This window comes from Coturnix japonica, chromosome 2, assembly GCF_001577835.2.
Source record: "Coturnix japonica isolate 7356 chromosome 2, Coturnix japonica 2.1, whole genome shotgun sequence".
In the NCBI taxonomy this organism is placed as follows: domain Eukaryota; kingdom Metazoa; phylum Chordata; class Aves; order Galliformes; family Phasianidae; genus Coturnix; species Coturnix japonica.
Window position 1 is genome coordinate 133577081 of NC_029517.1, and position 12368 is coordinate 133589448.

Here is a 12368-nt window from a genome sequence, read left to right on the forward strand (position 1 = left end):
AGGGGAGTTGGAGATTCATGATCCTTGAGGTCCCTTCCAACCTGGGTCATTCTGTGATTCTGTGATACTCAAAGACTAACAGTGCCATCAGTGGATCAAAGGGTAGACCAAGACATTGGAGTCTCCAAGCCAACAACAACCTCCAAGAGTACTCCCAGCACTCTTCAGCCTTGGCTTTAAATTACCCAACTTTCTGATGAAAAATCACATCTTCACAAGGTCCTCTCACCTGTCAGAACATGTACTTCTGGTTCACACCTCAAAGACTTTCACATATTCTTGGCACCAAATATCATCAGGACAGACAGGAGAACCGCAGCACAGCAACAAATACAGGAGACTTTCACATGAGGTGACATGCAAGCTATGTCTATATCAGTCTTTAAAAGGATACAAGATTCATCCTGTGATCCTGAGAACATCTGACACAGCTCATATCACATAGCTAAATTGTCTTATCCCCCCAACCAGAGTGGTAGAATCATACCAGAAAATATCTTTGACCCATGCTGTGTTTCAGAGTGTGCCTGGGTACCATCTGGAACAGATCCAGTGGGTTCAGGCCATAATAGGGACAGGGAGTACATCAAATGATACGTACGCTAGGAAGTGCTTGAGTCCATGGTAGAAATGATAGCGGTTAAGGGAACCCCAAGATGCCTATCTTTCCGTGGTGGATATCTACAATCTACAACCCAGAGTCATGTGTTGGGTACTTTGCATGCCCTCTGTAAATACCTGGGAGTCTTTCTAGGACTGATGAAACACAGCTGGCAAGATGTTGCCTGAAGGGACTGTATTCATCCTTGCAGCCAGGAGCAGAGGGACCTGCAGGTACAGAGTTCACATTGCTAGACTCCTCATTTTCTCTCAGAGGACTGAGAGACATTTCCTTCTCTAAAAACTCAATTAGGGATTGGTGTGCTGAAGACAGAACTTGGGAAACATGAGTACAATTTCCTTTTCTATTTCTGAAGAGGTACAATTTCTTGTCTCACATCTCCAGATGAAGTTTTCAAATCACCAAAACAAAGTACACATATGGGAAGAGAGAGAGGTTAAAGCTCTTCACACATTAACTGAGTCAGCGCTGGGACTCTAGATATCTCTTTGATACTCCCCTGTGTGGAGACACCTGTGTTTTATATCAAACCAACCTGGTAAGAAACATCTAAAGAGTTCCTAAGGGAAGGGTGCTAACTGTGTCATGCTCACACTTTCACCCTTTTCCAGCCCAATGAAACCTACATTCCTTTCCAACCAGTAGCACAGTTTCATAAGGAGGGTGGAGATCAACTCCACCCAAACAAGCCTATAGACTTGTTATTAGTGCACACCCTTGGGAGGTGGGAGCTTTGATTAACTGAACACATCATTGACCATCACTGCAGACATGATCAGGGACAGCATACTTTCCCACCATTGAATCACAGATGACGATAGTAAAGCCCATAGACACAGTCATCCAAATGGTACCTAGCAAAAATCTGCCCTCTCTGAATAACAGAAGCTGATCTGAAGCTGACTCAACACACTGTTCATTAACCTCTCTATTTTCCTACACTCCTGCCACCATGATATCTTGAAACCTGATGGCAGACTCCATCCTGATAAGCAGTTCCCAAAGAAGACATTGACAGCAGGCAGACCAATTCCAAGGCTACAACCCTATGGAATCATAGTCATAGAATGGCTTGGGTTAGAAGGGGCCCTACAGATCATCTAGTTCCAACTCCCTGCTATGAACAGAGTTGTCACCCATAAGATCAATCTGCCCAGTGCCCCATGCAACCTGGCCTTGAACACCTCCATGGATGGGACATCCACACCTTCTCTGGGCAACCTGTTCCAGTAACATGATTTTTACTCTGTCTTTGCTTTTAGAAGGGATGCAATTATTTGTATTTCTGATTTCCAGCCCAGTTTCATAGAACCAGACTCACAGAATGGTTGAGTTTGGAAGGGACCTCTGGGTCCATTGGATCTAACCCTTGCTCAAGCAAGGACACCCTGAGCTGCTTGACAAGCACCATGCCCAGGTAGATTATTAAGATTTCCAAGAAGACTCCACAGTCTCACTGGGCTACTTTTGCAAGTGCTGAATCATATGTACAGTAAATAAGTGCTCCCTGATGTTTAGATGAAACCTCCTCTGTTGCAATTGGTGCTCATTGCCTCTTGGACACCACTGACAAGAGCCTGGCCCATGACAACCACCACTCAGATATGTCAAGACATCGATGACATTCCTAAGAACCTCCTTTTCTTTAGGAAGAATGGTCCCATTCTCTCAGCTTCTCCTCACAGAAGAGATGCTCCAAGTCACCCCAGCATTTTGGTGGCCCTCCTCTGCAGTCTATCTTGTGTGTCTACTAATATCTGTCTTGTACTGTGGGATGAAGAAATGGACCCAATACTCCAGGTGTTTGCCTCACCAGTGCTTAACCAAAGGATCACTTCACTAGACCTGCTGGCTATGCCCTGCCTATACCTAGTCCAGAACACAATTAGCCTTTTTTTGTGACAAGGGTATGTTTATACCTCATGTTCTACTTGGTGGACTCCAGGATACAGAGGCTCTTTCCTGCAGCTTTAGAGATGGGTGGCCCCCAGCATGTACTGGTGTATTTAACTCATGCTAGTCTTCACTCAGCTCTAGACCAACATGATCTTTCACTATGAAAACCTTTTCTTCTGAAATTCTACTATCTTCATTCAATTTGTTTATGGGTCTCTTTTCAAACTCTGATCTCCTGGGATAAACAGGACCAGTATTTTCCAGTGTCATCTGTCACAGCTGTCCCAGTAATGTCATTATTTCCCATTTCCTTTTTTTTTTTTTTCTATCAGGAAATAGGGCAATGAAATTCCACGTGAAGTTGTCAGCACTTCTTCTCTTCTCTTCTCTTCTCTTCTCTTCTCTTCTCTTCTCTTCTCTTCTCTTCTCTTCTCTTCTCTTCTCTTCTCTTCTCTTCTCCTTTTTTTCAGTGCACTGTTTCACCTGGGGGTCCTAGCTATCTTCAGATCATCTAATATTTGTTGGTGATCCCTTTCCCTGATATTTTTACTATCAGACTCCCAACTTTTCTCTCTCTGAAATTTGCATCCTGCATAGTCTGCAGAAGTTTTAAGAACCCCTGCTCCAATAGTTTCCTGATGTTCTCCCTTATGGCCAGATCTCAAACCCTTTCAAGCCCTTAGACAAAGTTGTTAAATAATTTTGCACTTTGCACTTTGCACTTTGTTAAATAAATTTGCAGCAAGCAATCCTACCATGCTGGTGTATCCCATATCTGAACACTGCAGTAATGGACAACTTCTACCAAGCTAGACAGGCTTATTTAATCTCCCTTTTGCATCATTATTTCTTCAACCATGCTGATTTATTCCAACGCTCAGTATGCAGTGCTTTTCAAGCACATTTCGTCAATGCATACGTAGTCTGTCAAGAAGACTCATAGAATTTTGAATACCAGACCACACAGCCCATTGTGCTTACCTACTGAGGAGTGACTACTTTGAATACTAATAGTACTGGACCTTTTCCAGTTTCCTGAATGTTAACTAAGATCTTGTTCAAATGTGCCTTACGCTGCCCAGTTATAAGAGAGAATCTGGATTTAACCAGGTACAGTGGCTTTCATTGAGCAGAATCTTATCATAGAATCATAGAATGGCCTGGGTTGAAAAGGACCACAACGATCATCTAGTTTCAAACCCCCCTGCTAAGTGCAGGGTTACCAACCACCAGACCAAGCTGCCCAGAGCCACATCCAGCCTGGCCTTGAATGGGATGGGGCATCCACAGCCTTCTTGGGCAACCTGTTCCAGTGTGTCACCACCCTCTGTGTGAAAAACTTCCTCCTAATTTCTAACCTAAACTTCCTCTATCACAGTTTAAAACCATTCCCCCTTGTCCTATCACTGTCCACCCTGGTAAACACTTGTTCTCCCTCTTGTTAATACTTCACTTTCAAAAACTGGAAGGTCATAATGAGGTCTCCCTGGAGTCTTCTCTAAGCTAAACAAGCCCAGTTCCCTCAACCTTTCCTCATAGGAGAGGTGCTCCAGCCCTCTGATCATCTTAGTGGCCCTCCTCTGGACCCACTCCAAGAGCTCCACATCCTCCCTGTATAGGGGGCCCCAGGCCAGGACACAGTACTGCAGATGGGGCATCACAAGAGCTGAGTAGAGGGGGACAATCACCTCTCTCTCCCTGCTGGCCACCCCTTTTTAATGCAGCCCAGAACACAGTTGGCCTTCTAGGCTGGAAGCTCACACTAATGGTTCACATCCAGCTTCTCATCCACCAGGACCCCCAAGTCCTTCTCCCCAGGGCTGCTCTCAAGGAGATCTTCCCACAGTTTGTATAAATACCTGGGTTTGCCCTGGCCCAAGTGTAGCACCCAGCACTTGGCCTTGTTGAACCTTTTCTACATACTCAAGTGATTATGTTCGCAAAGGTGTTGGTATTTTAGTCATGGTAGTTATATATCTGGTCTCTGACGGCACAGCAAGATAAAATAGAGATAAATGATGGTTTTTAGTCTTAACAACTGGTAAGCAAGCATTCTCCTTCTCTCCCTTTCCCATGGCACAGAACTAATCCTGCTGACGCAGCTTGACCAGCTTTGTGTTATCCGTGACTGTGGAAATTTTCATTAGCAGTGCTTCTCAAGTTACTGTGAACTCTTGGAGGAGCAGCACTTCCCCCCTTCCCATCCCCACCCCCACCCCCAACAAAAAAAATTAAAAAAGAAAAGAAATAAAGAAAGAAAACAACTCCCAAAAGAGGTATGGAATGGTGGGAATACCTATGTGCATCACTGCAGTGGTCCCACAGCCAGGAAATCAACCTGTGTGCTCACCTTGTCTCCCATCCCTTTAGTCTCTGAGTGCTTCACAGTGAATTACAAACTTTCATACTGTAACTTATTCAGCTCTTTTACAAGAAATTGCATAATGCTGGGGATTTTCCACCCTGGATCACAAAAAAACATACAAAAAAGTGCATTTTTATTACAGAATGCAAAAATTCTACTGGCATTTTCTTCCTAACCACAAGCATTTTAAACCCATTCCACAGATACTGTATAAGATTTGGGAAAAACTATGTTTGAAAAGATTGTCTTGAAATGCATTAAAGGGAAATGTTCCTTCTGGGAAGGGATGGAAGGTGGGAATATTAATCCATTTCTCCATGTTGTGTTTATTCCTTATACGATGTATCTAAACCCCAGACTTGGAGGCTCCATCTAATGTGCTCTCCTCCACTGCCTTTTAGTACCTCCTATGCCAGCAACTAAGAACTATGGCTCAATTCATAACTAAGTCCCTGGGAGACAGAAACTGAGTTGTTTTTGCACAGTATTTGGGAAAATAGACATGCTTTGTGCAAATCCAACCACGCCGGATTCCTGCCCGCCAGCCCAGGGAGCAGTAGGCATGAAAACATGGCACAAATTTTGGGGATGCTGAGCCAACACATGTGGAAGCCCAACCTGCTGCCGCTTGCATCTTGCCTGATGTTGCCCAACTCAACACGCATGACACAATCTGGGTCTCAGCTCACAGAGCCAGACTTGAAGGAACAAACATACCTTGTAGCATTCCCTATCCAAGCACCTTTGCAGTGAAGGCTGTGTTTTTTCTTTTCCATGGGACCAACCTCAGGTCATAAACCTGAAGAGGAGATGAGGTATGGTACGAGTCTGCTCATCATGATGACGTCACCTTATCCAGGAACTCATTCCTCTGCAAATCCCAATCCAGGCTGGAGCTGGGCTTCCCCACTGTTAAACCCAGGGGAATCCGCCCACAGGATCAAGAGGAGGTGGAGGGTGGAAAGAGATATAAAGCTACCCAGGAGCAGCTCAACTTTACTGCCCCAGTTGCACGGATCTACTCTCAGCATGAAGATGCCTCTGGTGGGGCTGCTGCTTGGCCTGGCATGCATAGAGTTGGGTAAGACTGCTGCATTCTTGACACTGTGGGGACCCTCTGGGAAATGCCTGGGAAGGGGGAGGAGAAAGGCAGCAATGCAGAAAGACCTGGTAGAACAAATGATGTTTTAATGTATTTGAGAATATTAACAGATAGAGGAAGTAGGATATTCATTCCTGGTGGGGAGAAGTGTGATGCCTCTCATAGAGAGAAGACCCATGGGTGATCTTATGCCTCCCATTCCCATTTCCACTGCATCTCAGGGTGGAGGGGACTGACATTGGTTTTTGTAAGGCTAAGGGGTGAATGATACGTGGTACAGGGCAGCACAAGCGTCGGAGAGATCTTTAGACAGTGATGGGTGAGAGTATGACAAATAACCCCAGGAACTTTGTAAAGGTTAATGAAACCAATAGATTCCAGTTTTTACAGTAATTTCTATATATTAGGAGAGAGGTAGTAATAGGAAATTCCTTTGGCTCTATCTGGGTATGGATTCTACTGGATCAGAGTCTTGGCCAAGCTGGTTGTAGACTCCAGTTGTTGTTATGCTCTCTCTCTCTCTCTCTCTCTCTCTCTGTGATCTACTGCAAATATCTCCATTTCTTGTTCAATGGGTCATTCTTAGAGTGACACAAACATTGTGGCTTTTGTCCTCTGTCCCACGATCACCAGAAATCCTTAAGCAACCTTTAATGGGACTCTGAGAGATCTCGAAGGAAAAGCCTCTTCAGTTGGAGGCATTATTACATGGAGATCATTCACAGGGCTGCAAGTGAAAGATGGCTGAAAGGCATAGACCTTGTAGACATTATGCACAGAAGCGTTGAGTCACGTCCTCAGGCTGCATTGTAATGCTTTATTCCTTTTATTCTCATTCTTCTTTCCCTATATTTCTGAAGCAAATCTGGTTGAACATTTCATTTCCTTACATGCTCTGGGTTGAACACATGATAGAGCTTAATCAAGAAAGGTGCAGTTACCTTTATACAGTTACTGTAATTTATTACATTTCAGTACATGTATGGGGTCTTTAGTTTGTTTTGTTTCTGCTTTCAAGACACTTCACAGATGGTATATATATATATATATATATATACATATATACATATATAAATGGAATATATATATATTCCATTTCTGCCGCCCTCCAGACTTGTTCTGAGTTTAATGGCATTGCTGAGGAGCTGACAGGTCAGGTTTTCATCCACTGGTCTTGAGGAAATTTACAGGAGCAGAGTGGTATCAACACCCTTTTCTTTATAGTTGAGGATGAGGCAGATACAGTTTTTCTGGGATGATGCAGTGGGAGGCAACTGGGTTAGGCAACACTTGAGATGAGGAATATGCCTGTAGCAAGTGGATCTATTTGATTTGTGTCTATAACTGATCGCTTTTCTATATTTCAAGTGTTGTACTCGCTTAACCAAAGAAATGTTCATTAAGTTTTAAGATTTACACAGGCTTTGAGATACAATAAGTCTTGAACCACAAGAGGTAATGCAGAAATAAGTGTTTGTTTCCTTATGAATATATGAATATATGAATTTATACTTTGGACATTCTTGTAAGTGGCCCAAGATAAATTACTAACCTTCCAGAATTTTAAAACAAAGGAATAGAAAGCTTTGTTGGACAATGATGGACAATGGTTATTTGCCTTGGGTCAGGACACAGCACTATCCTCAGTGTCCAGTTGATCTCTTCTGCTATGGTCCTGACAGTTTTGGACTTTCCCATTCCTGATACAAGCCAGGATGCCATTGGCCTTCTTGGCCACCCGGGTACACTTTTGGGGATCATTCCAAAGTGATCCTCAAAAATTCTCAAACTGGCTAAACTCAAGCAAAAATGTTCTTTCTATAATTGCAAGGAGGATAGAGAAAACTTTGCATCGTGAATGTTCTGTTGCACAGCTGAGTTTCTCGAATGTTGTGCTAAGAGAAACAGCTGCCCTGCTAAACAGTTTTGTCGCTGGATGTTCAAATGAATGCCTTCCAAAATATTTATCCTTACTGAACAGTTCCAGGGGTTCTCTATAACAGCAGAACCAGTGGCAAGAAAACACCATCTTTCTGCTGTTTTATCAATAGATGGCAGTGGATACATTTGTGTAGTTCATCAGCTGCTGTATTGCTGGAAGACGAATAGCACAGAAAACATCAAACTGGGCTGTTTTCTGATGTAAAGTCACACCAGCATGACTCCAAAAAATATGCACACTCAGTATCTTTTGGCTGTGGACAGGCAGGTCTAGTAGCAAGACTTTTGAGCAACTGCTGTGATCAAGGCTTGCATATGTAAAAGTGTTCCTGTGTCGACATCCACTGCTTTGTAGCATCATCTCTTTTAAAGAGTGCAGGAGCAGCCCCTGATGAAAGAGTTTATAGGCCACGTTCAACCCTTAGGATCTATGGTACAGCTCTGAAATTTAAATTCTTCTCTCAGTTATTAAGCTGTTCAGAAAACCCTTTAAATAAGCAGAATAGAGCCGTGGAAATTCAACTTCAGTGACTGTCTCTGTGGCTGAAGGAACTACAGATGAATGCTGCTCTAAGCAGGAGTTATTGCACTTTGTACCCCAGCATCTCTCATACAGGATACACAAAATACAGAAGTGTCCTTATTCAGGTCAGATCAGTTCCCTAAATCTAAAATCTGATTCATTTTAAGGAAATACTATCTTATTCTTTGAGTCTATAGAACAACAGCAAACTACCACGCTGCATTGCACATGAACATCACAGCCATGGATTGGTCCCTAAACAGCTGATGAGCCAAAAACCTCCAAAGATTCTATTAAAGCTGCTCAAGCAGAAGTTCCCTCCAGATCTTCTCTTTTCAGGCTGCTGAGCCCCAAAAGTAGTGATAATGCCCAATTCTCTGCAGTATCAACCTCATTCTTGGATGCTGGGGTCTGGTCTTTGCCCTTGACATACCTAAGTTTTGCCACTGCCTCCAACTGTGTGTAGTTTCCAAGGTCTATGTATCTGGAGTGGGGGGATGAAACCATTACCATAACATATTCTCTACAATAGACTTGCTGTCTTTGCTTCTGTGACCAACTCAAAAATGTTCTATTCCCCTCTGCAGCCCAGTCCTTGCAGTGTTTCACATGCAATGAGCCAATGGACATTTCTATGTGCAGAACACCCACTGAATGTCCCCCGAGAGCCAAGGTGTGCACAACAACTCTGCACTCTGTAGACTTAGGTAAGTCTCATTCCTTTCTTTGAGTGGTGCTACAATCATAGAATCATTAAGGTTTGAAGAGAACACTGAGATCATCAAGCCTAGTCCTAACCCATCCACACTATGTCCACTAAACCATGTCCCTCAGTGGTTAATCTCCATGTTTCCTGAACACCTCCAAGAACAGTAACTCCACCACTTCTCTGGGCAGCCTGTTCCATCTGTCTTACCTCTCCTTCTGGAAGAAATGTTTTCCTGATATCCACTGCATCCAATATCCAATATATAAGAGCAAGATGAATCCTCTGTGGGCCAAATAATCTTATAAACATCCTCCATGCTTACCTATCCCCCGCTTGGGTTATTAATTCCCTTCAAGAATCCAGGTGGAGTTATCCAAGGTAAGGAGGATAAAAGTCCACTGAACTCAAAGCTTCATTTAGCACACAGGACTCAACCTATTTAGTCTGTTTTGCTTTTCTTATCCCTGTGCATTACAGATCATCAAATGTCACCTGTGCAACATATTGCAGAAGCACAGGGACTCCTTGTTTGTAGACATACTCACTTACCAACAGTGAGAAAAAACAACCTCAGCATACTAGTGTTATACCTGTGCTTCTTGACATTGTCACCTCCTATGAAAGCTATTGGAGGAGCAACCCACCTGCACAAAACATACAGGAACTTGTGTTGCTTGTCTGCACTAGAGTAAAATTGGAAGAAGCAGGAAGACAAGTGGGAAGCAGCAGGGAAAACCAGAGGACCTGCTGCTTCAAAGAGCTGTTCAGATTACAGGCACCAGTGGATTAAAGATGATATCTCCTTTATTTGTCTTTGTTGATCTATAAGTACCGTGCCTTCAAGTTCTGTCCAATGGACAAAGTCAGCATTGCACAAAGCCAGTTGTTTGCGCTTCCCTTCACCATTAATTTCTCTCTCTTCTCCTTCTACCCCTTCTCTAATGAATCCATTCCAGGTTACCCATTTTTTGGCAACGTCACCGTTACAAGAGGCTGCGCAGAGGACTGTGTCACCTATGATGGAATAGGGTCAAGTAGACCAACATCATGCTGCTACACCGACCTCTGCTTTGAAGACAGCAGGAGCAGCAAGGGGGAGAGAAGCAGCTCTGCAGCGCTGGGTTTGATGGCCATAGTTTTTGGCACGTTCCTCCAGTGTGTTCTGTGATGTTGATGGGTATCTGTGCTCCAGCCAAAGCATTCTCACTCCTCTCTCTGCCAAGATACCTTGCGAACTTTGAGATGCCTTGGGAAAACTTCCTTCACTCAAGTGTGTCTTCACCCATCTTCAGCGCTGTGAATTCAACAGGATTCAAGCCAGGAGTTTGGGCATTCAGAACTAAAATCCTCAGATTTCCATTTTCCAGATGATATAAACAGATGTTCTTCACCTGTGGTTTTGTCTGTTCCCCAGAACCCACATCTCACCTTGCAGCTTTCTTTACTGGGGAGCAGAGGTGGCTCTGAGCAGCAGGAGGGACTGGGCTGTATCCCCAAGTGACCTCAGTAAGAGCAGGGGCTGTACTCACATTGGACTCGACACATCTCCCCAGCTCCCTCACAGTGTACATCTGTGACAATAACCTAATGCAACCCCCCCCCAAATGCCTGAAACTCTTCATCAGGATCTTGCTTTATTTTCTTTCCACACTGGTTGCTATCTTCTGAACCAGATGGATGTTGGAACCTTCCCAGTACCCAGCAAAGTGCAGTATGCAATTGCAGGGAGCTGTCTCTTAATTCTGTCCAGAATAAGTTACAGATTGGGTTCAGAAGGGCTCAGCCTTCATACACAGAGATGTATTTCTGATAAGCTCAAAAGATGCTCAGGATGAAGAACTCAAGGCTAGTTAAAACTGATAAAAACAAGGAGTTTGGGCAAAACAAACTCCTGTCAGCCTTTTGCCTGAAGTCAGATTGCAATCAGAGCCCCTGGCTTTCTCCTTCCAGATGTTTCACAGATTGTTTCAAGCAGTTTCTCCTATTACTCTGCCCTTCCTCATTCCTTCACAGCAGGAATGACAGGAAAGGAAAAACAATGATTATTCCAGATCTCAGCTCTGGGAAAAGTCTCAGTACTGAGGTTGCTCCAATTCTCCCTTGGAGCAACTGTAAAATTTGGTTTTGATGCTTTGACTGCTATAAAAACAGGAATGGAAGCAGAACCAAACAAGTTAGGCATGCCTAGCTTATAGATCTTTTTGGAAAGGGAAAGCTAAGGAACATGCGTTTCTCTCTAGTCTTATTCCTTGGCTCATTCAGGGAATGAAAGAGGCAAAGAGCAGCATGGGTACATCCCATGAACCATCCTAATACATTCATAATGTTCCTGCCACATCCTCTGTGGCAAACTCAGTTTTCATTCTATCTCCATAACAGATATCTAGGGGGAAAAAAAAAACCCATCATCTAGGAAAATCTAAGACTAAGAAAGGGGCTTTTTGGATGGGAACCCAGTGAATAAAGTTGGATCATCCAGTTTTCAGCCTGCAGTGTCTTTCTTGTGTGCTCAGCATGTCTTTGGCAAGTTTCCTGCATATCAAGGTCTGGATAAGGAGAGAAGTGCCAGGGAAGGGGAAAGTTACAGAAGAGGACAAACAGAGGAGGGGAGAAATACTCCTTGCAAGAGCTAGATTAAAGGCTGGTGAGAGAGGGGGGGAAGGAGGGTAATACAAGGGTAAAAGACCACAAATGGTTACAGAATGTTTAATTTAGGGTATGCACAGGGAGAAGTAGGAGTTTTTTCCTTGTATTGCAGGAAACGGGGAAAACAGTTGAACTCAGCACTGCAAGGTGAGTAGTTGGGTGGGAACAAGGATGTTGTGGGTGGGGACCGATGCCTTCCTTGTGCCACTGGTGATGACGGTGAGCATCCTGCATCTCACTGCACTGACAGTCTCCTGCTTCCTGGGATTCCCCTGATGATGTAGCTCTCTTGCCAAAGTTTCAAGCATCTAGTGTGGAAAATAGAGCAGAAAAGCTCAAAGCACTTGTAATACATTCCTGTATTAGGCCAGTCTTCAGCACGTGTCAGAGGTGCAAAATTTCACAGCAATATTCATCTGTTCATGCTCTGCTGGTCCTAAGCCACAGGACAAAAAACTGGGAGCTCTTGCAAAGTTTAATTCACATCAAACTTCTGTTTCTGTTGCTGCTTTTATTTATTCTGTCTACTTGGTCTCTGGGAATTAAACTCAGTGGGAACCACTG

At 43.8% G+C, this 12368-nt stretch overlaps 1 protein-coding gene across 1 annotated transcript; it reads left to right on the forward strand.

Moving 5' to 3' along the window:
- The first annotated feature begins 5542 nt into the window (after positions 1-5542).
- LOC107310618 (ly6/PLAUR domain-containing protein 2-like) lies at positions 5543-11624 on the forward strand. Its single transcript, XM_015856425.2, has 3 exons — positions 5543-5964; positions 9037-9156; positions 10115-11624. Exons 1-3 carry the CDS (start codon positions 5658-5660, stop codon positions 10324-10326), a joined length of 639 nt encoding a protein of 212 aa, XP_015711911.2. The 5' UTR covers positions 5543-5657; the 3' UTR covers positions 10327-11624.
- The last annotated feature ends 744 nt before the right edge of the window (positions 11625-12368 follow it).

Coding starts and splice junctions, on each gene's coding strand:
- LOC107310618 (XM_015856425.2), top strand. CDS start 5,658: ATGGGACCAACCTCAGGTCATAAACCTGAAGAGGAGATGAGGTATGGT. Junction 5,965..9,036: donor CCTGGCATGCATAGAGTTGG/GTAAGACTGCTG, acceptor TCCCCTCTGCAG/CCCAGTCCTTGCAGTGTTTC. Junction 9,157..10,114: donor TCTGCACTCTGTAGACTTAG/GTAAGTCTCATT, acceptor AATCCATTCCAG/GTTACCCATTTTTTGGCAAC.